The sequence below is a fragment of the Scophthalmus maximus genome, chromosome 16 (assembly GCF_022379125.1).
Source record: "Scophthalmus maximus strain ysfricsl-2021 chromosome 16, ASM2237912v1, whole genome shotgun sequence".
NCBI classification, from domain to species: Eukaryota; Metazoa; Chordata; class Actinopteri; order Pleuronectiformes; family Scophthalmidae; genus Scophthalmus; species Scophthalmus maximus.
The window spans coordinates 8,099,663-8,124,541 of record NC_061530.1 but is presented as its reverse complement, the minus strand read 5'-3'; the positions used below and the strand labels follow the sequence as shown (position 1 = coordinate 8,124,541).

General features: G+C 43.4%; 3 protein-coding genes across 3 annotated transcripts; all 3 read right to left on the bottom strand.

Annotated features, from left to right (window-relative positions):
- Positions 1-144: 144 nt before the first annotated feature.
- Positions 145-3,984, bottom strand: LOC118287797 (retinol-binding protein 3-like). The gene is made up of 3 exons (XM_035613362.1): positions 2,772-3,984; positions 1,364-1,853; positions 145-187 (listed from the first exon to the last, which is right to left on the bottom strand). Exons 1-3 carry the CDS (start codon positions 3,982-3,984, stop codon positions 145-147), a joined length of 1,746 nt encoding a protein of 581 aa, XP_035469255.1.
- A 1,125-nt stretch (positions 3,985-5,109) lies between these two features.
- Positions 5,110-10,523, bottom strand: gdf2 (growth differentiation factor 2). Its single transcript, XM_035613602.2, has 2 exons — positions 9,537-10,523; positions 5,110-8,415 (listed from the first exon to the last, which is right to left on the bottom strand). The coding sequence occupies exons 1-2, from the start codon at positions 9,886-9,888 to the stop codon at positions 7,496-7,498; spliced, it is 1,272 nt and encodes a 423-aa protein (XP_035469495.2). The 5' UTR covers positions 9,889-10,523; the 3' UTR covers positions 5,110-7,495.
- A 545-nt stretch (positions 10,524-11,068) lies between these two features.
- Positions 11,069-16,693, bottom strand: gdf10b (growth differentiation factor 10b). The gene is made up of 3 exons (XM_035613601.2): positions 16,092-16,693; positions 13,702-14,606; positions 11,069-13,084 (listed from the first exon to the last, which is right to left on the bottom strand). Exons 1-3 carry the CDS (start codon positions 16,366-16,368, stop codon positions 12,893-12,895), a joined length of 1,374 nt encoding a protein of 457 aa, XP_035469494.1. The 5' UTR covers positions 16,369-16,693; the 3' UTR covers positions 11,069-12,892.
- Positions 16,694-24,879: the final 8,186 nt, after the last annotated feature.

The following is a 24,879-nucleotide window of genomic DNA, read 5'->3' as shown; positions in this document are numbered from 1 at the left end:
CATGTGATTACCATACAACACAACACAAACCTGCTCAATTAGTTCTTCAAAGTAAGGAATATTCCTGTTAATATCTGGAAAGTAAATCAAATACAATTCTGATCCACCCAATTTTCTTTTATTTTTTTTATGAATCGTATACAGTTAATTGAAGTTGTTCGGGAAGTTGGTGATGGTTGATTCCTTTCTGAAAATAGTGTGGACACAGATTCAGTTTTGGTTTATTTGATGCTTGCTCCCTCTGCTGGCTAAGTTTTGTGGTTATGGAACAGAAAACAATATGAAAGCAGGCTTGAAAACACAGTGCAATGCAAAAAGGCAAAGTATGACCAAAAAATACTATAGATTCCATGTGACAATCATAAAGAATGACTTATTAAAATACATTTTCATCAAATATTGTTTCAGTCATAAAGAACTGAATATTTACCTCCTAATACATACATTTAATGTATACATTTAAAATGTAATGAAAGGGAGTCAAAGAATTAAAAATAGGTAAAGGAAAGAAAAAGGAAACTTTACATAATGTGAATATTTCTGAAAGTAGGCAGTTGTAATGTTAAGCTGTATCAGACATTAAATCCCCTTAACTGTTTTTGATGCCATGGCAGATAAGTAGATTTGGGTTTAGTACTTTCTTTTACTGTTTCGAGATATAGACTATTCAGTACTTGTTCACTGCAAGTTTCTCTGGGTGAAGGCATCAGCCAAACCCTTAAAATATAATAATACTTTTATAGTGGAGATAGCTGACTGGCCTGGGGTTTGGGGAGATAATATCTTTGCAAATACAACTTGTGGATAACCAATTTTTTGTATTAGAACCACCAATAGTTAAAATTTTTTTCTCTCCTATGACTTTATTCTCGTGAAAAAAGGACATCTGAAACAATACATACCCCGTTGACTGTAAACCTCAAAAACCAAAGATATATAATTATTCTGGCAATGACAGCTGTAACAAGGAGACCTCTCCAGTAAAATTCAGGAAAAGCAGCTGAGGAATACATGATACACAACAGGCCTGTTTCATATACTGCGGCTGTGGTTCTGTGGATAGCATTATTGACTTTTATGAGAACTACAACAAGGCTCCTAACAAATGCAGCTCAGTGAACTTTTTGGGGGATTGAAGAGGTGGCTAAACACAAAAAATGAAGTAGTTGTTTTTGAGGAATGAGAATACAACATGAGGTGCTATTTCCCTTTTCCTCTCTTTAACAGCTTTGTCACAATAAATCTCTGTGCTACATGAAGGGCATCACTTGCCTGGGCAAAAACATGAGGCTCAACCCCTGAAATGCTCCAAACTTTCCCAGTGGTGGAACTAAAAACAACCTGGTTGGGGATGGAAGCATACAGGATGCTGTCCCTGATCCGATAAGTTCCACTTGACAGAGACCCTCCAGTCGTTGGCTCTCCAATGATTGTTGCCCTATTTAAGTCCTTCATAGTGCGGGTGAACACTTCAGCTGCTGACCCCGTCATATGACTGGTGAGGATGTAGACATCCTTGGAGGACCCATACCTTTGACCCCTGATCTGAGGCAATGTCATGACCTCTGTCATCGTAGTTGTGGTGCGGTCGAAGATGGTATATAGATGCCGCAGAGGGTCAGCATCAAATAAATATGAGCAAAGAAGTGGAACTGATGTTGAATAACCACCAGTGTTGAACCTCATATCAATTATGAGCGCATCCGTGTTTACTATCTTGCTCCACACTAATTTCGTTAGCTGTGTGCCAATGGCTTTTAACACCTCTATGTCTGCCATCATGTCAAATCTGAGATAGCCAACATTACCCGGCAGAAGCTCAATTCTAAACAAAGTGTTGATTATATACCCCACTTCCTCTGCACTAGGGATCTTCACAATGTCATGAGGCGACTCGGGCTCAACATCGCAGAGGAAGACATGGAGTCGGTGATCGCCTGAAGCCTCTTGAAGGTCTGATGTCAGCTGAGATGCCAAGGATTCAAGATCTACCACTGACCAGTACAGTCCCTCAGCCCAATTGCTCAACAGCACCTTACTGACCTTCAGTGCGACTTCATGGATTGCATAGTGTTTTTCTAGCAGTTCCCCAGTTTCCTCCATGAGGGACCTGAGCCCTTGATGAAAATCTGCGATCTCATGAACTTGGTCTTCAGCGTCCTCAGCCAGCACAATGGCATCAGGTACGACACCACCTCCAAGCCAGCATTCCTCATTGTTGTCTATAAAGTTTATGACAGGGACAGTGATGGCAAGACCTGTCCCTTCTATTTGAAACATCTTTGAGTGCATTAGGGTACCAGATGTAATTTCTCCAATGACTGTGCCACGATGTAGAGACTGTATTAGGTAAGCAAACTCTTCACCAACACTTGCGGTGTGGTAGCTGGTCAATACGTAAACTCCACGTTTGGATCCATAGGTCGGGCCTGTAATTTGGAGCGGAGTGTTGTATGCTGTTGTTGTGTTCTGAATTCGAGTATATATTGTGAAAAAGTGATGCTTAGGGGAAATGTCGTGCAGATAAGACAATATAAGAGCTAGAGAGGTAGAGCATCCACCAGTATTATAGCGTAGATCAATTATCAGATTATCAGTGTCTTTAATGGGCTCCCACACCTTTTTAGCCATGAATTCTTCGGATTTAGTCAGTGCAGACAACTCAACAAACTTATCAAAGCGGAGATAGCCAGTATTACCTGGGAGAATTTCCACTTTGAATGTTGAATCAATCAGTGCTCTTAATAATTCTTGATCATCAGGAACTGTGCAAAGTTCGGGGTCCTCTTCTACAATGGCAGCATTGTCTTGCAAGTATTTAATGATCAGTCGTGGATCCTCAGAAACGGTCTGAAGGTCCTGGTTGAGTCTGATTGCCAGATCCTCCTCAGATATGACAGAGAACAAGTCTGTAGATTGCAGATGATGAAGAAGAGCTGGAACTTTGTCAGTGAAAGCATACGACCTCTCGATAATGTTGGAGATACTCTGAACAATGCTTGGAATGGCACCTCTTACAGCCAGAAGGTACTTTGCTTTTGCAACAGCTTCCTTTGCAATAATGTTGACTGTTGGGGAAACGCCACTGACTTCCCAGCTCTGGCCTGTGATTGGATTGAAAGATCTTGCCACAGGAACTGTTATGTAGAACTCTGATCCTCCAACTCTTATCTTTCTGACTTTTACTGACCCACCAGCAGATCTTTCTCCGACTATGATAGCCCTCTTTAGATGTTTGAATGTATAGGCCACTGCCTCAGCAGCCCCCATGGTATGTTTGCTAGTCAAAATAATCATATCTTTCTTCTTTCCATACCTTTCTCCCTTAATTGATGGCATGGTCCACAGCTCCCTGGTTGTATTCGAGGGCCTGTCATACACAGTGTCAATATGAATGATGGGCACAGGGTCCGAGAAATAAGAGATTATAAAGGGAATTCCAGACAATTGTCCAGCCGTGCTATACCTTAGATCAAAAATCAGAGAGGATGTGTGAGCAATTTTGTCCCAGATGTTGTCCCTCAGCAGGGAGCCAAGCGTTGCTGCTGTCTCCTCCCCGATTATACGATCTATTCGTAAATAGCCAATGTTGTTTTCCAGGATATCCACCTTGACAGAGTTCCTCACCAGCCGGATCAATTGTTCTATGGGGAGAGATGGCAGCAGTGGGGGCATCACCGGGACGAAATTGGGCTCGTATGACACAGTCAGCCGTGGGTCGTTCAGTGCCCCTTGTACTCCCACTGTAAGCACACTTGCAAGGGTCTTCCTATCCGAAATCCGCAGGATTTCTCCACTGTCGATTGCTTGTTGGATTGCCTCCTGCATCCCAACCAGGTTCTCAGGGAAGCAGTAGTTTTCCAGCAGAATCTTTGCCATTTCTAACACCAGGGCGGGTTGGAATGATGAGTTGGTAGAGAGTGCGCATAGTAGAAGCATCAATACCAGTGGTGGTGTTGGTAGAGCCATCACCATTGTCTTCATCATTACTCATGGAAAGAGAACTACACTGCCTTCCTTTTCATTGGGGTGTGTCAGGTCAGTTGTCTGCTGTGTTTTTAGGTCAGTTGTCTGTTGTGTTTTTTGTAGGAGGGAACATTGTCATTGTGGTAGGCTGTTTTGGACAACAACCACATCAAAATAAGAGGCTTTTGTTCCCAATAAACCTTTAATCGTATTATCTGTGGTGCATCAGCTGACAGACAATGGCTGACAGGAAAAAAAGGGAAATAGGAGATAGTGTCTTACCATTTCCCACACAAATATTATATATGTTTCTGTTGTTATTCAATTTCAATGTAATGCAAATGATTTGACTTTGTCCAAACTACATTGTAGACTAATGTTTGTATTACACTCTGTAACATTTAACAAATTCCCCATTTGTTATAATATACCACCTCAAAATTCTTTTAAGAAAAAAAACTTTCAAGGGACAGATATATATGTTGAGAGTGGGCAGATGAATGTGAAAGCATTATCAGAAACTCTTGGGCTCTCTCCTCCTCCACCTCACGCACTCTCCCTTCTCTGTTATGAAAGCTGGTCTATGTTGGTGCCAGTGGTAGCTTTAGGGGTCATGTCTGGGTCGCTCCACTAGTGACATGATTACAGTTTGTGGACACGCGGCAAAGCCTTCTTAAATCACATGCAGAATCAGAATAGAAGGAAAAACACACCCACATTCTGGATAAGGAAATAAAAGGTTGGATTTATTCCCAAATTACTTGTTTACTTTCCAATTGAATTACTGATGCCAAATGCAAAGCCATTTAATTTAATTCAAATTCAGTTTCTTTGAAGAAGTGTACTGTGTAGGAAATATGGAGGTTAATATTATGATATGCCACCACTGAGTAAGTGCAGTTTACTGTTCATACCTTTTAAACAGTTTATGGTTTATATCCATGGTTGCTGCAATTGTGTTTCACATTTACAAGAGTGGTGTGTTTTCTTTTTGTTTGTGTAGCAAATTTTATAATAGAGTATATTTCATATAGTTATTTCTGCTTTGTATCCTGGATGATATACTGTGAGAAAAAAGAGAGCCTGATGTCTTTCAGAAATATTTAAATTATTTATTGGGTTAATAAGATGTTCTGATTGCAATCTGGATCAATACATTTTGATAGAAGTAAGACTGTCCTACAAAAAGTTTGCCTATAGGTTGTCTGTACAAGCATCTTCTTATGAACTATGGTCAGGATTTGTTGTTAGGCGCCCTCTATGGGCCAAAAGTGATTATAATGGGAGCAAGGGAGGAAGTTTGGTGACGTAGTATAAAGACCGCCTAGTCCATGCTACGAGGTGGTTGCATCCTTCTCTCTATTTGGACACTGAATATATTCAACAGATCCAAAACGATTTGATGATAGTTTAGAGGACAGAAATGTGTTGCCTTGATTCCCTTCTTGTATCTATGGTGGCACTGAGATGGAAGGAAAAGAGGCAATGAAGATGCATATTTTGTTGTGTTAAATGAGAGCTGTGCTACTGGGTGATTGTTTTATTGCTTAGAGTTCTATGTCAAATGGTAGACCACCTGTATAGTCATCACAGGATGTTGAAGGTTTACAAATTTGACAGAAAATGACTCAAAGTGATGCCAAAATGTTAAGAAATTCATACAGGATGAGTAGTCTACTATAGATGAAATGAGTGAAATTTAATTTAATTTTGTGACACAGAATTTCCCCAAGACTTATATTTATTCATTTCCGGGATGATAAGCTTGTAAAAAATTGTACACATCAAGAGACCCACGGTGCAGTAAAAACCTCTCCACTTTAAGCCAGATGGATTGAGTTATTATTCAGCAGCTCGAACACACAGATGGAGGCAGGATTTATATAAGATTTGGCAGAAACCTCTCTTTTAGAATGTCAGTATCATATAGATTAATACACACAGTCATGTCCACTGGAGAAGTTTAGGAATACTGAGCTTTCAAGACAGTTTCTCTTCTGGTAGAAGCAACAGTGGCAATGTTGCATGCCTGCATATGTAAGCTGACCATTTTACAAGCTGTACTTTCTGTACAAATCTGGTAGCAGTCGTTTAAAGACTGCTGCAAACTATGAAATTACACAAGTCATATTAAAAAATACACTAACAATAGTTCTATACAGTTTTACATTATGTCTACAGTAACACAGGGTTAGCAGATGCACAGCCGTAATCAAATGCGATCCTATTAATGCCAACTGCTCAATTTATTTGTTTTTCAAACATTGCAATACTAATGGATCTGCATTTTGTTCTGCTTTACGTCAATAACTACATAAAAATACAAGATATAATCTCAATAGTTTGTAGAAATATATTAAACCAAGATATTGCAAGGACAAGTTTTTTTATGTACATACAGTAAGTATTAAATATACAATATGAAAAATGTTTGCTTCCTTTGGTTCTCTGCTAAGGACTAATACCTTGTGAAATGCAGTTTTAAAAAAAGTCATTATTTGAGCAAAAGCTCTAAAAAGCATCAGTTTCTGCACAGGCATACATACACTGGAAAACAGAAAAAGTGGTATAACTGATCTGTTCTACTGTTACACTGAATTAATGACTATTTCCCTGATTTCAGACTTCTTGCTAACAATAAATCTAAAGGAAAGGTATAAAACTGTAAATGCTACATTTCGTTATTTCATGGCTACAATTTGAAAACATACTGTACTTAGTTGCACCAGCCACAGTCCAGCTGTACATCTCAGAATGTCCGTGAGTTAGTGATGGGTTGAATTTGTGATCAAATTACAACATTGGTCAGCCAACCTAGTTTTGGGAGTTTCCAAATTTACCATTGCTCGTTCAAATCAAATAGACACAATTGTTTATGTGCACTTAGCAACAGACAAAAGCTGCTTTCACACATGGACTGTAACCCTGAACCTTTCTATTATATGCAGAAGCTGTATGTGAGAATCAGTGGAGCCGGACATTAAACAGACTTCACTCTGTCATCTCCTCCTACAAAGTCTGCATAACGTCCGAATGAGCACATGTGCAAACAGATAAGAGGGCTGATACTGACTGACACTGGATAGCAAATAAAATGCACTGATGTCATGAATATGCTTAGCGTAATTTTCATCTAGCACTTATTCTGATCTAATACTCTGGATTATGACCAATTACCAAATAAAATAATTGGTGGACATGAGAAACATACCTGCTAAACATCAGCACATTAGCATTGTGACCATGTTAGCATTCTGATGTCAGTATTTAGCATGACTGTAGATTCAAGACTGTCTTTTTTTATTTAATTTTTTAAAATAAAATATCGCAGATGCTTGGGGAGAAATAGGTCAACAGTAGGAGGTAACAATGTTTATTCTTTGACTAGGTCTTCCTTCTCTCCCAATGGTGGGCATAATGGTGGTTATACTGAGTACCACCTGTGAACATCAGATAGTCTTGAATGAAATGCAGCATTAGAACCAACACAATCTACCACTTTTGCTACCACCAAAACAACCACCCCCTACTACCTGCAGCCACACTCTGCCACTTTCATCTCCTCATACATGTATCTAATGGTGAGACGTCCATTCTCCTGATACAAGACTGTGATGGGGTCCAGTTTGATGGGGACACAGCACGCCATGTTGGCCCTCTTGGGGTCCCTAATGTTGATCAGTGTCTGGATAATGGCATGCTTGGACGGGGTGGTTTCGTCCGTCAGCGGGTGGTAACACAGCCCTCTGCATTCAAAGGCGTCGTATTCTGGAGGAGCCACAATCCAACTGTCCCAGCCAATGTCTTTAAAGTTGACCTTTAGCGAGGTCCGTCGGCAATATTCCCTCTCTGCCTTTCTTTTGTTTCTCCGTGGATGCTGAGCTGCCAGGATCTTGTTGGGAAGTTGCTCCCCTCCGTTCCAGTCGGCGCCCGAGTGCAAGATGGTTTCTTCTTCGTGGAGGATCATCTCTTTTAGCTCTTTCTCTGTCTCCCTCCTCCGGCTACCCAGGTCATCTGAGAAGACTATCAGAGCTGCTGACGTGTTATCTCCAACAGACATGCTCATATTTAGACAGCCTGCTCCTTCCTCTCCCCTGTCGGAAGCCCCACAGTCCTTCCTATCCACCACTACATCAAAAACAGTTGCTCCATTGCCTGTCTTGATCCAGCTCTGACTAGCTGTGGTCACATCAAACGTCGTCCACATGCTCTGTGAGCCTCTCACCTCCTTGCCATCCAGTAGTTGGGTAGTGGATGTCAAATCGGTTCGATCCACTTCATAGACTTTGACGGTGGCCTCAAAACTGTGGGAGGTGAACCTTGACCTGGCATCCGGGAAGAAGAAGAGCTGTAGTTCAGCCGTGGTGATCTTTTCATGGTTGGGGATGGTGTCGTTGAACTGCAGCCTGTATTTCGACTTTGCGCCATTTGTCATAGACAGTGTGATATCTGTTTGAGAAATACAACGAGGTGAGAGGTTTCATGTCAAAAAGCAGTTGAGATTTACACTGTTTAACATGAGGTTACATACATACATTAACGTCAAACTGAGCTTAAAATTTAAAAAAAAAAGAAAAGAAATCAGTGTATGTAGTAGATCCTTGGTTTTTGTTTTGGCCAGACAACTCCGATGCTCTATTTGGTCAAAGTGGTCAAAAGTTGTATTTTGATTGGTCCAATATCGTGCACTTAAATTGTTCATGCCATCATGACCGTATAACTTGGGGGCTGACGTCAGTTACTATACTCTCTTTTCTTCTGTGATTTGACTTCACCTGGACTTTTGTTACTGTACATTTGTTATGGACTCACAGTTAGCACAAGCTAGACCCCCTCCTTTCCGGCCTGGCCCATGTTAAAAAAGCATGGACCAAAAAGTACTTATGTTCGCAAAATACACAAACTAACTACAACTAGTGTTGTAGCTCAAACTCTAAGTGGAATACAGACCTAAAATTCACTTTAATGTTTAAAAACATTTTTTATCAATGCATGTACTCCATTAAATTCAGAGTGTATTCCTTTTGCAGCACAACAAGTCACACGTAAAATGTTGCAACAGGAAACTTAAAGCCCGTGGCTAAGAAACTGTTTTCACAAAACTCCTTTTTTCAGTTTCATTTACATTTTATTTGACAAAAATTAAGAGTTACACTTTAATATAGTAGGGGTGAATAACAATTTAGTATGTTTCTATTTGGCTATTTTGTAGTAAAGATTCTAGTATTTTAAACGTTGGAAGCCGTAATTAGGCTCATGATGATACGTCATTTCCAGGCCATGGGATGGGATAAATCTGAAGCTCTGGTAAATAACATTAACCTGAGTAACCTGGAAAACAAAAACAATTGTTTACTACACAAAATTATGTTCATGTTTCACCTAATTTCTCCAATTCAATTTTTAATTCTTAAAACGTAACACGGAAAAAGATCACAAGCCTCAAAGGGTCGGGAACCCTTACTTTAGCACTCTGTATAATATCAATTACCCAGAAATATCTCCCTCCCATCAGAAAGACAGAAAATGATCTTACTTCTCCCCTGGCAATTCGAATGCTGATCACGTACCTTGAACAGTGAAACTTCGTATGACATCAGACTGAGGGATAGCCGAGCTGTCCGAGGCGTACTTATTGTACAGCTCCATCATGAACTGAGGAGGGTAGATCTTGCCGTGCTCCTGGGGAACATCCGACAGGTTGAGTTTCTTCAAAAAGCCCTCCTTCATGGTTCCGAGGAGGTTCTCCATCCTCAAGTCCGTATCTTCCTCCTCCAGAAGGTCCTCCTCTGACAGCTGAGAGTAAAATCCCTCAGGGTCATCGTTTTCGATGTCATTGTTGAGAGGTTTACAGGTGCAGGAGCCACTGGAGACCACCAGACTCAGACACACCTGCAACAGAAACGCCCTGAAGCGCAGCATTTTGAAACGATATCCTCACGGAGCCACTGAGCTGGCACGAACGTCACCTTCTTCCCAGCTTGAAAACAGACTTTGCTGTGGCAAGGTTTTGAAAATGGAGAACCCCCATGCAAAGACCACTGCCTGATGTCCGCTCCCATGCTCCCAGTGTAAACAGGGGGACTCGTGTCAACCAAAATAGTAGCTTGGCTGTGCTTATCACTGTCATTGATGCCTTCTTTTAAGCGTTGTTATCATTGGAGGGCTGGCGGCTAATGAAGACACTGTAAACACTCGAACGTGATAACGAGGGAGGCGATGGAAACTGTGAGGTTACTGACAAGCAGACATCTCCGTAAAGTGACTTTTCCCAGCTTGAGGGGTGAAAGTGTTGAGGCCACCGGAAACCAAACTGCTTAAAAGAAACAAAGTGAACATTGCATTCTTTACCACCTATATTGCCACGTTTTTTTTTTTATATCTTGCATATTAGACCACACACTTTTTAATAGTACTGATAAGAGGAATTATTTCTTTGGCGGACCGAAATAGTCATAGGAATGTGCGATTTTCGTCATCACTTGTGACACCACTGACACCATCTGTTGGATTACACAGGTGTATCTCAGGTGCATTTACACCTGTATGGTCAAGCGCGATTTGATTACAAGCAGATCACCCAAAAATGCACTTTAACCCACCCAGTACTGTTTGTGTTTATTCCAAGAAAACCATGAAAATCTAAACATAGAATACATGACTTCTGGTTAACTTCAGGATTCGTCAAACCCAATCACACCCTAAGTATTACGCACAGCACACAGAAAACTGTTCATGGTCCGATACAGATTTCTAGTGGGAAAACATTAAATCTGATGGGGTAGGAGAGCAGGAATTATTTCTATCCTTCACCACTTCAACCTGTAAGTCTTGATAGACGGAAGGATAGCGGGGGACTCTACCCTGGGTTTCTGTGGGGGTTGTGAGCCCGAGTGACAAGCCAACGTGTCAGGGGACGTTGGCCTGAGTCTGGCCTATCTAGGAATTTCTGTAATTCAGCAGTCAGTCGGTCGCATTTCATAATAATGCTTTCACTATAACTGTGCTTTAATGGAGATGATCAGAGAAAAAAAAATCTAGTGGCATGCATAGAGCAAATAATGTAAGCGTGCAGTAAAAAAAACAGCAGATCACAGATGGATTTGGGAGGTAAACCTATTCAATTTATTAGGGTTTGCCCAATTGCCTATGGTGATGATTGGTACTGATATTCATTGTGGGCAGCAAAAGCCAACGTAACAGTGTTTTGTTCCCATAGTCAATATATGTCAGTTTTAAGGTCAAGAAGTTCAGATGTGCCCGAGAATATCTCTCACATCAGTTGCAAAAGGCTTTGAAACAGCAATTAGATCATCGGGGACCATTAAAACTCTCTTAATCATGGCAATTGACAAATTTACTCGTCCCAATCCTGTTATTTAATAGAGAAAAGAAAAGAAAATCAATAGTAGCACAGACAACTTTAAAATAAAATACAGGTAATCCAATGTATTATCTGTTGTGTGTGTATGGTTGATATGACAATATTATTGTATATTATTTTGATGTACAACAGGTTTATCTATGTACACATCTCGATCTATGCTTTAAATATGTTTTTTAATATAACATTATAAAGCCAATACGTGTTTTTGGCTGTATGTACAATTCCGTTTTTTCCCCAAACCAAGCCCACATTATGTCTGTGGTTTGTTAAAGCAGACATCAAACTACTTGAATATGATCTTAGCTAGTTTAGTTGCTATGTGAACCTTTTCTAATTACTGTACATATTACAAACTGTACATGTATTATAACAGTGGATAAATGGAATGTATGTGGGAAGTAGAAATATTGCATAGTCACAGGAAGAACTTGCAACTTTTGATTTGAAAATTAATTTCCCTTAATTTCCCCCCAAAATACACAGCAGGTGGCAGCAATGCACCATTTTTTTTCCCTCTTTGCCATTCTTCGCCCATAACAAAAACATGCAACACAATGCTTGTGTTGCCTTAAACTCTGTGGAGAAAAATACACACATTATATACAAGATATACAAGAATATATTTAAAAAAAAAAAGATATTATCTCATGCATGAATAACATTTCTCGCTAATATGATAGGGGACTTCGTTCACATCAATGCGTCACACTGGGAAAATAAGTACAATTTAGTTTGCGTTAGTTGCTTCAGTATTTACACGTCAACGGCTGTTTAATGTGGTGGAATGTGAGCGTGCTGCCAGTCAACCTCTCTGTGTTCAAAACCCTCCTGAGTCTGTGAGTCACTGTGCAGTTTCATTGGTTTGTCCAAACTTCTGTCCGGATTCTGGAAGACGGTGGTAAGCAGCGAGGGGGACTGATGTCAGAAGGTTTCACTGTGAGCCTATAAGGGCTATGTGTTTCTCACGCAGGGCCGTAGATTCCAAATCCAGTTTCAGTGGAGTCCAGACTGAGACCAGAGGAAATCAAGTCCTTTCCCAAGATCAAATCAGACAAAAATCACCTTTTTGTCCAAATGTAAAACAGGAGCAAAAATGCACTGAAAAAGAACATAAAGAATCAATAAAAAAATTACCTGGATTTCTGTTCTTAAACCAGCATCCAGCTAATCAACACAGAGATTAATACTCTGTTTGTTTGTCCAAGTGCACATTCTTGAGCTTTTTTTTTGAAGGAGGGTAAAAAAAATCAATGAAATTGGACCAAAAGGAAAAAAAGGCCAAGAAATGTGTTAGATCGGGAGGAAAAAGCTACGACAATCTGTCAAACCATGGGTCGACACCAAACAAGTCCCAAGAGCTCAGAGAAAAGTTATTCGGACAGAGAGTCCGGAGCCGTAGCTCTCACAGTCATATCGCTCGAGTTCCAGTCTTTCTCAGTCGTGTCTCACCACAACTGTCCTCGGGTCTGAAAATTGACTTCTTGCCGTGAAAAAACTCAATCCGCAGTCATGTCCCACATCCCCCACGTTGCACCAGCCCTACCGACAGCTACAGGTATCCACAGACATGCCGGGGTAAACCTTGAGAACCAGATTCCTGCTCGGGTCGAGGAACAGCACGCTGAGGGCACTCATCTTCTCTGGAACGCAGCACGGCTCGGGCACACCGGGCACGATGCCCACGGCTCGGACGATGCTCTGGATGGTGGCGTGGTTGGAGGGCCGCACCACCTGAAACACGAAGACAGCAAAGGTTTTTGTCTTTTTATATCAGGGTGACAAAACGCAAGCTGTGTGATGACTGTTAGAATACGGGCAGAAAATCTTAAATGAACGATAAATGTCCGTAAGAGGTGCAAAAGTAAAAAAAAAAACATTCAACCTGATCTATCATGCAGAAATTCTGTTGCCTACTTTTTATATTTCCACGTGCACTCTGGCTTTTTGCCTTGTGGTTCAAGACCATTTCTTTTTTGACTTTTCACAAATGTGCAGTTGTGAATTTGGACTGAAACGTGGGGTTGGTGGTCTGATTCCTGGCCTCTCGTGTCCACATGCCGAGCCCCTACTGCCCCCGATGCCTAGGTCAGCACCTTGCACGGTAGCTCACTGCCATCATGTGTCTATGTGAATGGGTGAATTACAGTCTAAAAGTAAACATTTATTTGACAAATACAATAAAAATAAACTGTGTACGCCAATGCAACAATGTGTAACTAAGGCCAGCAATTATCTACTAATGTGTAATACGACCATTTATGGTCTTCCATCTAAACTCCACCCTGATCTCTCAAGTTTACTGAACATATAACCAGTAGCAAAAAAGGTTAAGACGTCATCTGGCTCACTTTGGGGATGGGGAAGCCACAGGTCCCGGCGCAGTAGTAGGCATCGAAAGACTTTGGCGCCAGAACCCACTCGCTCCAGCCGATGTCGGCGAAGTCCACCCTGAGGTACCTCCTGGAGCAAACCCTGGGCTCACTCCACTGTCTCCTCCGGGCCTTCTTCATCGTCCGCTCATCGAAGCTCAGCACCGGTGGCTTACCGAGACCGCCGCTGCTCTCCTGACCCGGCTGCTTCCTCCCCGGTTTGACTGCTGCCTTGGCCTTGGCCGGGAAATATGTGTTCTGCCACAGCTCGTGATTCTTCAAGGTGTTGAACTGGACCTCTGGGACATCATTCGTTTGGATCTGTAGATGAAGCTCCCTCCGGATCCTGGAGGCCGCGGAGGAAGCGTCGCCCCCCACGGGGAAGGGCCCGTACCGCTGGAGTGACATGGCCACACTGTTTGGCTCATCTATAGCTCGATCGTCTGCGTACACGAGGATATACGGCAGGTTGGCTGGAGAGAGACGCTCTTGTTCGCGAGAGCTCCTCTGCTGCGTTCGAGTCGCCCCGAACTCCATGTCAAACTCCACTGTTACCACGGGCTCGTTGACGTACCTGGCGCGTTTCACCACTGCCGTTACATCCCTCGATTGCCAAGAGCCTTTCTTGAAAGGAGCCAGGGTTACGTTCCCCAGCGGCGTTGCGAAAGCAGAGTTTGGGGACGATCCACGGAAGAGGAGCTGCGGGGAGGAAGGATGGGAGTGCTGGAGGCCGCCGGACGGGTGGCGAGGCCTTCGGAAACGCCACGGCCGCTGCTGGTGGCGTTGCCGCTTGTAGAGGAAGTGGAAAGACGCAGAGAGGATGAGCTCCGAGTCTTGGATGGAGGACAGGTTGAACTGGAACACTTCTTTGCCATGTGAGACTCCTGGGGGATTTGACACGGAATCAGAAGAATGAACAGGACGACAAGAAAAACAAGTTCTTTTTCGAGTTGTGTCAGAGAAAACAAACATGAGATGTTTTGCCAAACAGATGTTTTTGCCAAACAGATGCTGAAGCAATGGAGGCACGTCTCCCTGAAATGAACAATGAAGACGACTGGAGCGATCAAGTTGCTGCCTTGAACCTTTCCCCCTCTATTCTTTTTTTTTTTTTTTTTACCTCCTTTGTCATCTCACTCTGGCACGTTTGGCCTCTAACACGTCTTCCACAAAACAGACAGAAGCGGCAGCATGGGATTTATTCAAGTGCAAGCCCGGCGAAGTGCCTGCCTCACGCATGACCGAAAACCTCATCCGAGATCGCAACGCTCTTGAAGTTGAACCTTGTCTCCCAAACTTCCACCACAGCCTGAAAGACAAACACTGGATCGGTCCAGTTGGTGTGCAGCAGGCATATGGAAATGCTTACAGGAGAAGGAGCTCCTCTGAGGCTTTTCCCCGTGCAGCCGGTGTCTGGGTGTGATAATAGGCTCTTGTCTAACACCTCGGCTGTTACAGCTACCGGGGAACTAACAGCGCTCGACACTTAAAGTCCCCTTCATCAGTAAATCACAACGCCGGCAGAGCACGGTGGTTGGGGGAGACGCTTCGCCCAAAGGGGATTGGAGATCGCTGCTGTGTGACTGACAAAAAAACACCTGCATTTAGCACGTCCCACCAATGAAATAATTACGATCAGGCATTTTTTACAAGGAATTTTTTGTGTGCACGCAATTTGACCGCCGAAGTTTAAATGTACATTTTCTTCCCTTTCTCCGCTGTATTTTTTTAGTTAGTAAAAAGGGCATAAACTATGCAGCAAAAAGAGACAACAAATATGTGATGTGCACAACACACACAGATGGCATACATTTCATGTGCCATAAAGAGTTATCGTAAAATGATTTTTATATTTCATATAGGGTAAAGGAGAAAAACTTGTATGCTGATTCATTTGCAAGATTTCTAATTTGCCTCTGGACACGGGGAATTGACTCTCATCAATTTTTCTATTTTAATTTGTGATGTTTTCAAAATGAAAAGCAACCAGATATCAGTTTTTATTAGCCCATGACTTGAGAAACAAAAAAAGTGGGCTTCAAAAAAATAGAATGTATTTTTTTTTTTTATTACTTAGAATATCTTTGAAATGTTCGTCTTTTTACACTGATTTAGTCTTTAAAAAAAGTCGAATCAATATTGGAAAGTTATCAAAATACTAAATACTGAGTGATTTTTGATAATAATAATAGTTGGAATAAGAATAATAAAGAACAATAGATTCTAAATTAAACAATTTACCGACGTTTGAAACATTAATTTGCTACCAACAAGCATTGAATCATAAGCAGGGAAATATGATTTCTTTTCAACAGGATAAAAACAGTGTGATGACACTTGGTCAAAAGTGAACTCCTGTGGCCACTCACCCGGGACAGCTTTGAGACTCCTCACGGTGTTCCCGTGCCGCAGGCTCTGCGGCTCTTTGCTGTACCTCTCGTACACCTTGAACATGTCGATGGAGACCATGTCCCGGTTGGCGCGCTCGTGCGCAAAGACGCGCCGATCCCCCGCGGCCGGTGCCGCCGCGTCGGCGCCCGGACGCACCGGGGCTTCGCCGAGCTCCTCGGACACGACGAGTTCACCCATGCTGCTGCACTCCAGGAGCATCAATACATGCAGCAAGTGAAGCAGTCGGCTCGCCATGGCTGATGTTCAAGGAAACTGTCCCATTCAAAGGAAACCTGGTGAAACTTGTGCGTAGCTTTTGTTAAAAACCAATCAATCAAAAAGCAAAATGAAATCTCTCTCTCTCTGTGTTTCTCCTCGGTCGAAGCCCACCCAGACTCGCGATCCCGTCTGCAGGTTGTTCGTGTCGGACCACGCAGTCCACGGTTCACGGTCAACAGCTGTTCCTACAGTGGGAGGAGACCGTGGATGAGACGGACGCGCGGAGCGCGCCTGCTGGATGACGTCTCCTAGCGCCGCAGCCAACGAGAGCCGCGCAGCGTTTTAAGATGAACTGCCCTATTGATTAGACGCGAAGTTTTGGGAAACAAAAGATCTTCCCACGAGGGCGATGGCCTTTCCTGTAAATATATTTGCGGTAAACGCTTTCAAAGGCCCGCGCCACATCAATCAACTCCATCATTAAAGAAATGAGAGAGAGAGAGGGGATCAGGTTTGGCTACATTCAACCCTGGCGCCATCATGGCAAGACACAGATTAGACAGTTTAACAGCTCTAAAGCTGCAAAACATGAGGCAAAAGAAGAAAAAATAAATCCAATAGGCTACTGTTCAATGCAATGCAAAAAGGTTGAACCCTGCTCCTGTCTCCCTTCCTCCCCCTGGTGAACTGTGCATAGGTTCAATATCAATGAACTTATCATAAAGAAATCTATTGGTTCTGCTCCCCCAACATATGAACACACTAACAATGGAGCAACAGTAACCTGCACAAAATATGGTCTTTGTGACAAAAACTGCAAGTTACATTAGAATAGCATGAATTTATTGATTTACTGTCAAGTAGTAGTAGTACTAGTGAAGTATTTTCAAGTAGTAGTGAAGTATTTTCAACAACGATTGAGTCCCAGTCATAGGATAATTGCAGTTGAAATATAGCAATTGATGCATGATGTCCAATTTAGTGGACAGATTATTAATTGTGATTTCCCTCTAACATAAAATTCATATTTGGAAAGGTAATACAAAAAAAATTATAATCTTACACAAAAAATAGATAGCATAGACATGTCCGAAAAGTTGTGGGAAGAAGTACACATTTATCTAATCCCACCCCTTCCCAAATTTGTCATTGTGAATTACCTTAAAGGCTTCCTCAGTCAAACATTTACTCAGGAATTCAAAAAATAAACTATAAGTTCATAAAAAAAAATGGAAACGGTTAATGCAGTTATTTATTTAAATATGAATGTGTATCTTCCAGTCTGCAGTCTGTTGTGAAGCAGTTTATATACTCTAACATTGGGGCCTGTTAAAATGGATTGTGCAAAACAGCTAACAAGCTATTTATTATCCCGTATCTTTCTCATTATGGACTCTTCAGCACTCCTTTCTCTCAACACAGCTTGTATGGTGCAAGGTACAAAAGATGCAATGCAAACGCAAAAGTTTTATTCTTTACCTCACTTTTTTTTTTCTCAGTGAACATGTTAACACTAGCCAGAGTTCACTGTGTGTAGTTTTGAATGGCTGCCCCATTCATGTCAGCTTTGTGTGATGAACAGAAAAAGAAGTCAACACAAACACCCCTGTGTGGAGACGTCACTGAAGATGCCGATCTCATCCTCTGGCTGGTCGACAGCTCGTCAAGACGTAGAGCGTATAACCGAGTGACTCAAGGTAAAACTGTGTGTCACTTTGTAGCTTTTCTTTTTTTTTTTTTGTTGACATATTTTAAGAGTCTCCTGTGCTTTTTCGAGTTTCTGATGCAGCATAATAGTGTCTCTGTGTGAGAGATGGCAGCAGGCTGAAGCCGCCGCGGGTCAGACAGCCATTAAAATACCTCCCGCTGGTCCGCGGGGACATCACAAGGGGCTCTTTGACACCGACATGTCTTACACCACCGATCCCCCATCAGCGAAACACTGTTGTGTTTAAAGGTCGCGCTGCCACAACGAAAAAGAGCCAGATAGCATCTGTCTCCTCCCGGGGAGTAATCAAACACTGTTATCACTCACGATGAGGCTGTCTAATTGGTTTTCACAGAGTTTGGGAAAACTACTGCTGCTCTTGTGCACTGCCGTTTGATGCTGGTGTGTGTTTCTTGTGGTTATGTGAATGGTGACTCTTCTCTTTCTCAATCAGGACCACAATACTTTTTTTGACCTTTTCAGTTTCAGCTGCCGAAACTTTATCAAATGTATCGTCAGGTCAGAAAATGCACATTTCCGACGTTAATGACGGGCATGAGGATTTTAACTCTTCCATTCAGTAGTGAGACCTACGTCAACAACTACAGTCTAGCTGAGCCTAATCTAATCGTAACAATCTTAAAGCCCAAGTGTGTAATTCTTGCATTCGGTGCTAAAGTTGCAAACCGCAACCGACAGGGGACACTTTATGGCGGCGCACCGCTGATTCCATTTCCTGTTTCCAGGCAACAACCGTATTCAACCAACGTAGCAAACATGGCGACTCACACGGAGGTCGTTCCACCTCATGTCACTATATTTAACTCATTCAAAGTTGACGAATAAACAGTGGTTCTTTGTTGCAGGTGACTAAACATATATGAACACATAGTTGTGGACAATATATTCAATTTCTGGGAATAAGTTCTTCTAAATGTTACACACTGTAGCTCTAAGCAATATATGTAAGCGTCAGTCAAATGCATGAAGAGATGTATTTCCTCACTGTCCTCTAGCTGCTATTTGCTCTCTTGCCGTGAGATAGACGGAAAGGTTGACACCACTCCAATGTTTGTCTATTAAGTAAGACGCAATCTCGTCTAACCCTGTCCAAAATAAAAAATTGTAAAAACGCAGTATCACCTCTAAAATTCAGAAATCACCATGTGGCTTTTATTATTCATTGCTCTGTGAAAAGTTAAGGCTGGTGCGAGTGAGATAATGTGTGTGATTTGAGGCAATTTGAATCATTTGCAGGAACGATGGACTCCACCATTACAATCAACAACAAAAACTATACTACTGTAGAGAGAGATGCTTACATAATGTAAATACATCTGATTGAAGAAATGCTTAGTTTTCATCAAAATCACAAGGATTATAATTTTTCTTTGAACATGCAAACCAGCAAACCAGTCAGTGAAGGAGTACCAGGTCGAGGGGGCAGGCAAAAAAGAAATGCACGTCCTCCTTCGCACGTTGAGAGTCATTTAGAAATTTTTCATCTTGTATGACATCATGGATGAGTCACCACTCCATCACCACCTCCTCCTTCTTCTTCTTCTTCTCCTCTGCAAAGTGAAATGGAAGCGTATGTAGCCCCCGAAAATATGCTCTCATTCACAGAATATTTGCCTGGGGTGCTCGTCAGGACAGGGAGGAGGACAGACGAGCCCACCATGTTTCTTTTGGCTCTAGACCCCATCCTCTAACCCCCCCCCCCCCCCCCCCCCCCCTCCTCTTCCTCCTTTTGACTTGTTTTCATTCTGCTGGCTGGAGCTGAATGACCATTCATGCTCACTGCTTTTTTGGATATGGATGTTTGTGTTTGTATGTGTGTGAGACGGTCTGAAGGCCATGACACCCCCCGCTCCCACCAATCTGATGTCTGCCAAACCATCCACACACACACACACACACACACACACACACACACAAACACACACACACACAAACGACTGCAGTCTGAATTACGTGCCATACCTACCTCATGGAGAGCCACAGTCAGGCCACACAAGCCCACACCGGCATCACCCAGGCGAGAATGACAGGTCCACACACACACACACACACACACACACACGCACACGCACACACACACACACACGCACACACACGAGCGCACACACAAACACACGAGCGCACACACACCTCTCCGGGAGATATCCGGTTGTCTCATGCTTTCGTGCTGCAAGTGGCTGCTGCAAGTGCCAGCTGAGAGACGAATGTCTGCCGGAGTCAGAGGGGGAAACGTGTGCATGACAAATTTATGGCCGCAAATCGCTGCAATTTGCCAAACTTTACGGTGAAAAAACCAACAGCTGACATACGAGCAGAGCGAGACCACATTTTGTGCATGAGTCACCGGCCGGCGTGGTGTGACAAGACGGACCGAGAGCATGTGCATGCACGCATCTGGTGATGACTGTGTGCCCGCACAATAGATTCTACTTTTTGTATACTTCAGCTTGGGGAATATGTTTCTGTTTGTGTGTGTGTGTGTGTGTCTGACTGTTGGAGTGTATATTAGCACGCACACGTGCGGTTCACACAGACTCATGGCTACGCAGTCCAGCTACTGTGTGCTCAGACAGAACACGAAGCGAATGCAAGAGCCAAGACTTAGCACTAATTCACTCGGGGTGGCATTGCCGGATGAGAGTTAAAAGGAGCGAGACCAGAGGGAAACAACAGAAAGAAGTCCCCCCCCAAAAAATATTGCCTGGCGAAGAAATTGACTTTGTTTTGACCGTGGAGATTCTCATTCATCCAGGTCATAGTTATCCAAAAGGAAAACGAAGTGATCCAAAGAGTGAATGCGCCCCTTTTGGATCACTTCGTTTTCTTTATGAAAACTTCTTTAGACATAAAAAAAAAAGGAATCTGAAGATAACTTCCCACTTCATAGGTTTTGCCAAAAATGCTCCTCAACTGGGAGTTGTAGCTTGGCAACAGTCAACTGCGTAAACCTGAACTAACTGTTTTTTGCTGTATTCGCTCAGATGGCTAACAAATAACAGATATTTTTTTACCAACCGCATTTAAAATGAACCTGTTTCTTACAACGTTAGCGCAAGAGGTGATTAAGTTTAACCAGTCGGTGAATTGGTTTGATAGTTATGTTTTCTGCATTTGAATTCTTGTCCACATGAATTTGTCCAACACGAGGGATTGTATACAGGTCTGACCATCTTTTAAGAATCAGCCCTGGACAAATCTAACCAGTTTCCTAGTCAAAGAAAAAACAGGAATTGAGAATAACTTATGTGAAGTTTTAATTTTAGGAATAATACGTTCATGCAACTTCTGCTGCCGGAGATGACCTCCAAGCGCGGCGAGCGCGGCCGCTCCTTCGCCCGGACCTTCCCGCCCGTCTGCGGCCCACACGATAGGTGTCGGCTCGACCCCGCGCCACGGGGCCGTCGGGGCCTCACACGGGGGACCTGCTCATTTATCATCCCGCCCGCAGACAGTGGGGCCCGGCGGCTAACCCGGGGTAATGAGCTGCCCGCTGACGCGCAGGGGCTTCCCTCCCGAGATCCAACCGGCATGTGCCGAATCCAAAACCGCAAGAACCCCCCGACCAACCCCACACGGCACCGACCCCCATGCGGCTCCTACGAAGGACAAGGCCGGCAATCAGCGTGATGGATTTCAGCCCTGACACGCGTTTTCCCCAAGAGGCCCAATTAGGAAAATACTTTTGTGGGGTTGTTTTTTTTCTTTTTACTTTCTATAACAAAGCTTGGTTCTCATTGTGTCCAAGTCGTCCAACGCACAGCGGGCCTGGAGATGGATTGACTTTGAGGAGGAAATTTAGTTTCATTACGGTTCGGAATAAAACGGGCCTGTGGAAATCCCTTTGCACAGAAGGAAAGCGAGAAACCAGATTTTAAGATTGAGGCTGTAGGTGCTGAAGTCAAAAACCAAACACAGACTCGAAAGCACCAACGCCAAAAGATTTGTCGGACCGACGAGTTGCCATCCAACTGCACACTTCCACCGATGGAGTGTGAGGGACTCGCTGATTCGTAAGAAAACACGTCTTCGGGAGCACTCAAGTGTCGATCTGCGACCGTGTGACGGATGAGTCTGAACGTCTCCCACGAGAAGAGCTTTCATTAGCAGACGGTGATCGCTCTCCCCCAGCGTTTACAAGACTGCAATTTTCTCTAAGCGAGTTGTTTTGGCAATCCCTCCTCAGAGGCCCCCCGTCTGAGAACAATCATCCACGACATGTTTGTCAGTTATTTGAAAAATTGACAACAATCTCAAATTGCACCTATTATTCACATCTCAGGCTTCTGGAACAGCTGTTTTTTTTTTTTTTTTTACAAAAGCCAGCCATGATTGCATATCTTTCTCTGCCAGCAGGAACGGTTCCGCAGCGCCGGGCACTCGAGTCAGTTTCACCTTGTTAACTGCCTCCAGACTGTGCTTTTGTTTTGTCAGAGTGGGGCGCGGAGAAAGGCGGACGCCGCCGCGCTTTGTGGAAATAGGAGAAAGAGCCGTCGCCCGGCCCTGCTCGGAGTCGAAGGCATTCACAAACGCCTCGCAAAACTCATTCATTGGTCCACACAGAAATTCTGTGCAGAGATGAATAAATCACACTCTCATATGACTTAGTTCCTGCTCTCGAATGAATACATCATGCACAGGAAATCAGGGCTGTGAAACCTTGGTGCGTCGAAGGGACGCCACAGGGACGCACAAATTTATTCAACAGGTAGAATTCTAACTATGTACAAACACCTCCTTCCAATTTAACATTATAAATGCAGCACATTGAGTGGATCAGTCAAATTTCAATACATGTATCTCAACAGCAACAGAGAAACAGTTTTTGGATTGTGGAAAAAGGTAGATACAGTGTAAAAGTCTGACGACATATTTTTTATTAGCATGGTTTTAGTGGCAATTATAAAATATTTTTTTGATGCTTTTTAAATTGTATTTCATTTCCGTGTTTAAGTCTACATCACTATCAGTTTTTGATTTCGTTTTTTGCGTGAGCCATGGTGAAGATTAACTGTCATTGCTGTGATTACCTGGAGCTCAATTTACCTTGCCCTCAGTGGCGCCTTCACGCCTACAGTATCTTGTTGGGTCCAGACCTTCAGACTATTCAGTTTATTTTTTGGATAGTTCGGACTTTCGAACCAATTAAAGGAAGTTGAGACAACATTTAAAATAATAGAGGGAGAAAAAGAATCAGAAGAGAGGCAAAAAATTTGGCCTGGGGCCAAATTGCTGTAATGCAATTTTTTCACAGGATTGCCTGCAGTCCGACGATACAATGTTTGAACGATGAGGATGAGGACGTCCATTTGGTGCGTTCAAACTAGTGTCAAGTACTGTGCCTGAAGTTGGTGATGCTGGTACTAAAACCATAATGACACGACCCGATAAATATCAAGCTCACATAGACACAGTCCACGCAGGTGACTAAATTCTTTGGTCGTTCCGCTGCACTTTCACAGCGCAGGCCCCCTCTTGTTCATGCCCGTGACGAGCTGCGGGCCGAGCGCCGCGCTCCGTCCTCACAGTTGTGCGTCACGTTCGAGGGGCTGCCCCATAGGAAGGCCCATTTTTCCCCATCGCCTCTCAGTCAGCGAGGCCGTTTCTCCCAACGTTAATGGACCAACTGGACTGACGACTGGCACCGAGCGCTCTCTAGCCCCCCCCCCCCCCCACCCCTCACTCCACTTCTGTCTTTGTCTCCTCTCCCGTTCCCAGTCTGCCTTATTCCTTCCCCTCTGTCTCTACGCTTCCCTCTCACATTTTTTCTCTGCGTCCTGTTTTTCCAGCATTTTTGGCCGCGCCGTCCATAAATCACTTGTCATATCACTGCTGCGTTGCCCTGGCCCTGCTGTGGCCGCCTGCGGTGTGATTTAGCCTGCGAGTTGATTTTTCGTGCAGAGTGATACTTTGTATGTCAGTGCCTCTGTCAGTCGCACACAATTCGGACACAGCGAGTTTTTCCAGCCAGCCCTGAACTCTCTTTTCTCTTTTCATGCGAGAGAATGGAATTAAGTCGGCGCATTACAGACTTCAGTTTTTCTGGCCAGGCGTATTGTTTTCCTTGGCCGCCACACTTAAAGTCTGTTGAAACAGGCCTTTTTTTTCTCTCTTCATGTCTATAAATGGGCTCTTTTCATGAATCCATGAGGGAATGCTCGCTTTTTTGAGGGGATTTAAGAGGATACTGCGGCATACTCAGTCAGGGGCCCTGGATTTGCGCTCCACATTCGCACACTCGATCACACTGAGGCTAATATGGTATGGCTGCGCTCGCGGCATACGGATTGTCATGGTATTCATCAGAGTGGGCTTGCCAAATGCGCCGGAGACGGGAACAACTGGAGTGGCGATGAGAGGGGTTAGTGAATTGCTTCCTGTCTCCGAGAGGTGATGAGTGAGAGAGAAGGGGAGGCAGCAGGCGCTCAGAGCACGGACAGCAGGGGCGGACGAAGGAAACCACGCCAAGTGACGGGAGTTTTGTTTTATCGCTTTTTGTGCGTTTGCCTGATACGTCTCTGTCTTTATATCGTTTTTTACAAATCACTTGTGCTTTAGGGCCTTCCGTGTGCCTTGGTCCGTCTTTTCATACAGTATGTCATACAATGATGTCACTAAGTGTCTGTGTATGTTTGTCTGTCTGTTGCACGCCGGTGTCTATACGTTAATTTGCATATGATTTTCAACCTGCAGATGAGAACTTCAGTAGCCTGCGCGGCTACATCTGGCAAACTTCATGTGCATCGTACCTTTCAAATAAGTGAACGTCATGAAAAAATATCCGATAACATGCATAAGGCTTTCGTTTAGCCTGTACAAAA

Excerpts from the sequence above, each read along its gene's own strand:
- LOC118287797 (XM_035613362.1), bottom strand. The coding sequence starts at position 3,984 with ATGAAGACAATGGTGATGGCTCTACCAACACCACCACTGGTATTGATG. Across the intron at positions 1,854-2,771 it reads AGAAGAGGACCCCGAACTTT|TGGGGTATATAATCAACACT; the intron begins GCACAGTTCCTG and ends GTGCAGAGGAAG. Across the intron at positions 188-1,363 it reads CGGATCAGGGACAGCATCCT|AAAGGAATCAACCATCACCA; the intron begins GTATGCTTCCAT and ends CACTATTTTCAG.
- gdf2 (XM_035613602.2), bottom strand. The coding sequence starts at position 9,888 with ATGCTGCGCTTCAGGGCGTTTCTGTTGCAGGTGTGTCTGAGTCTGGTG. Across the intron at positions 8,416-9,536 it reads ACGAAGTTTCACTGTTCAAG|ATATCACACTGTCTATGACA; the intron begins GTACGTGATCAG and ends TTTCTCAAACAG.
- gdf10b (XM_035613601.2), bottom strand. The coding sequence starts at position 16,368 with ATGGCGAGCCGACTGCTTCACTTGCTGCATGTATTGATGCTCCTGGAG. Across the intron at positions 14,607-16,091 it reads GAGTCTCAAAGCTGTCCCGG|GAGTCTCACATGGCAAAGAA; the intron begins GTGAGTGGCCAC and ends CAAATCCCCCAG. Across the intron at positions 13,085-13,701 it reads GTGGCTTCCCCATCCCCAAA|GTGGTGCGGCCCTCCAACCA; the intron begins GTGAGCCAGATG and ends TTCGTGTTTCAG.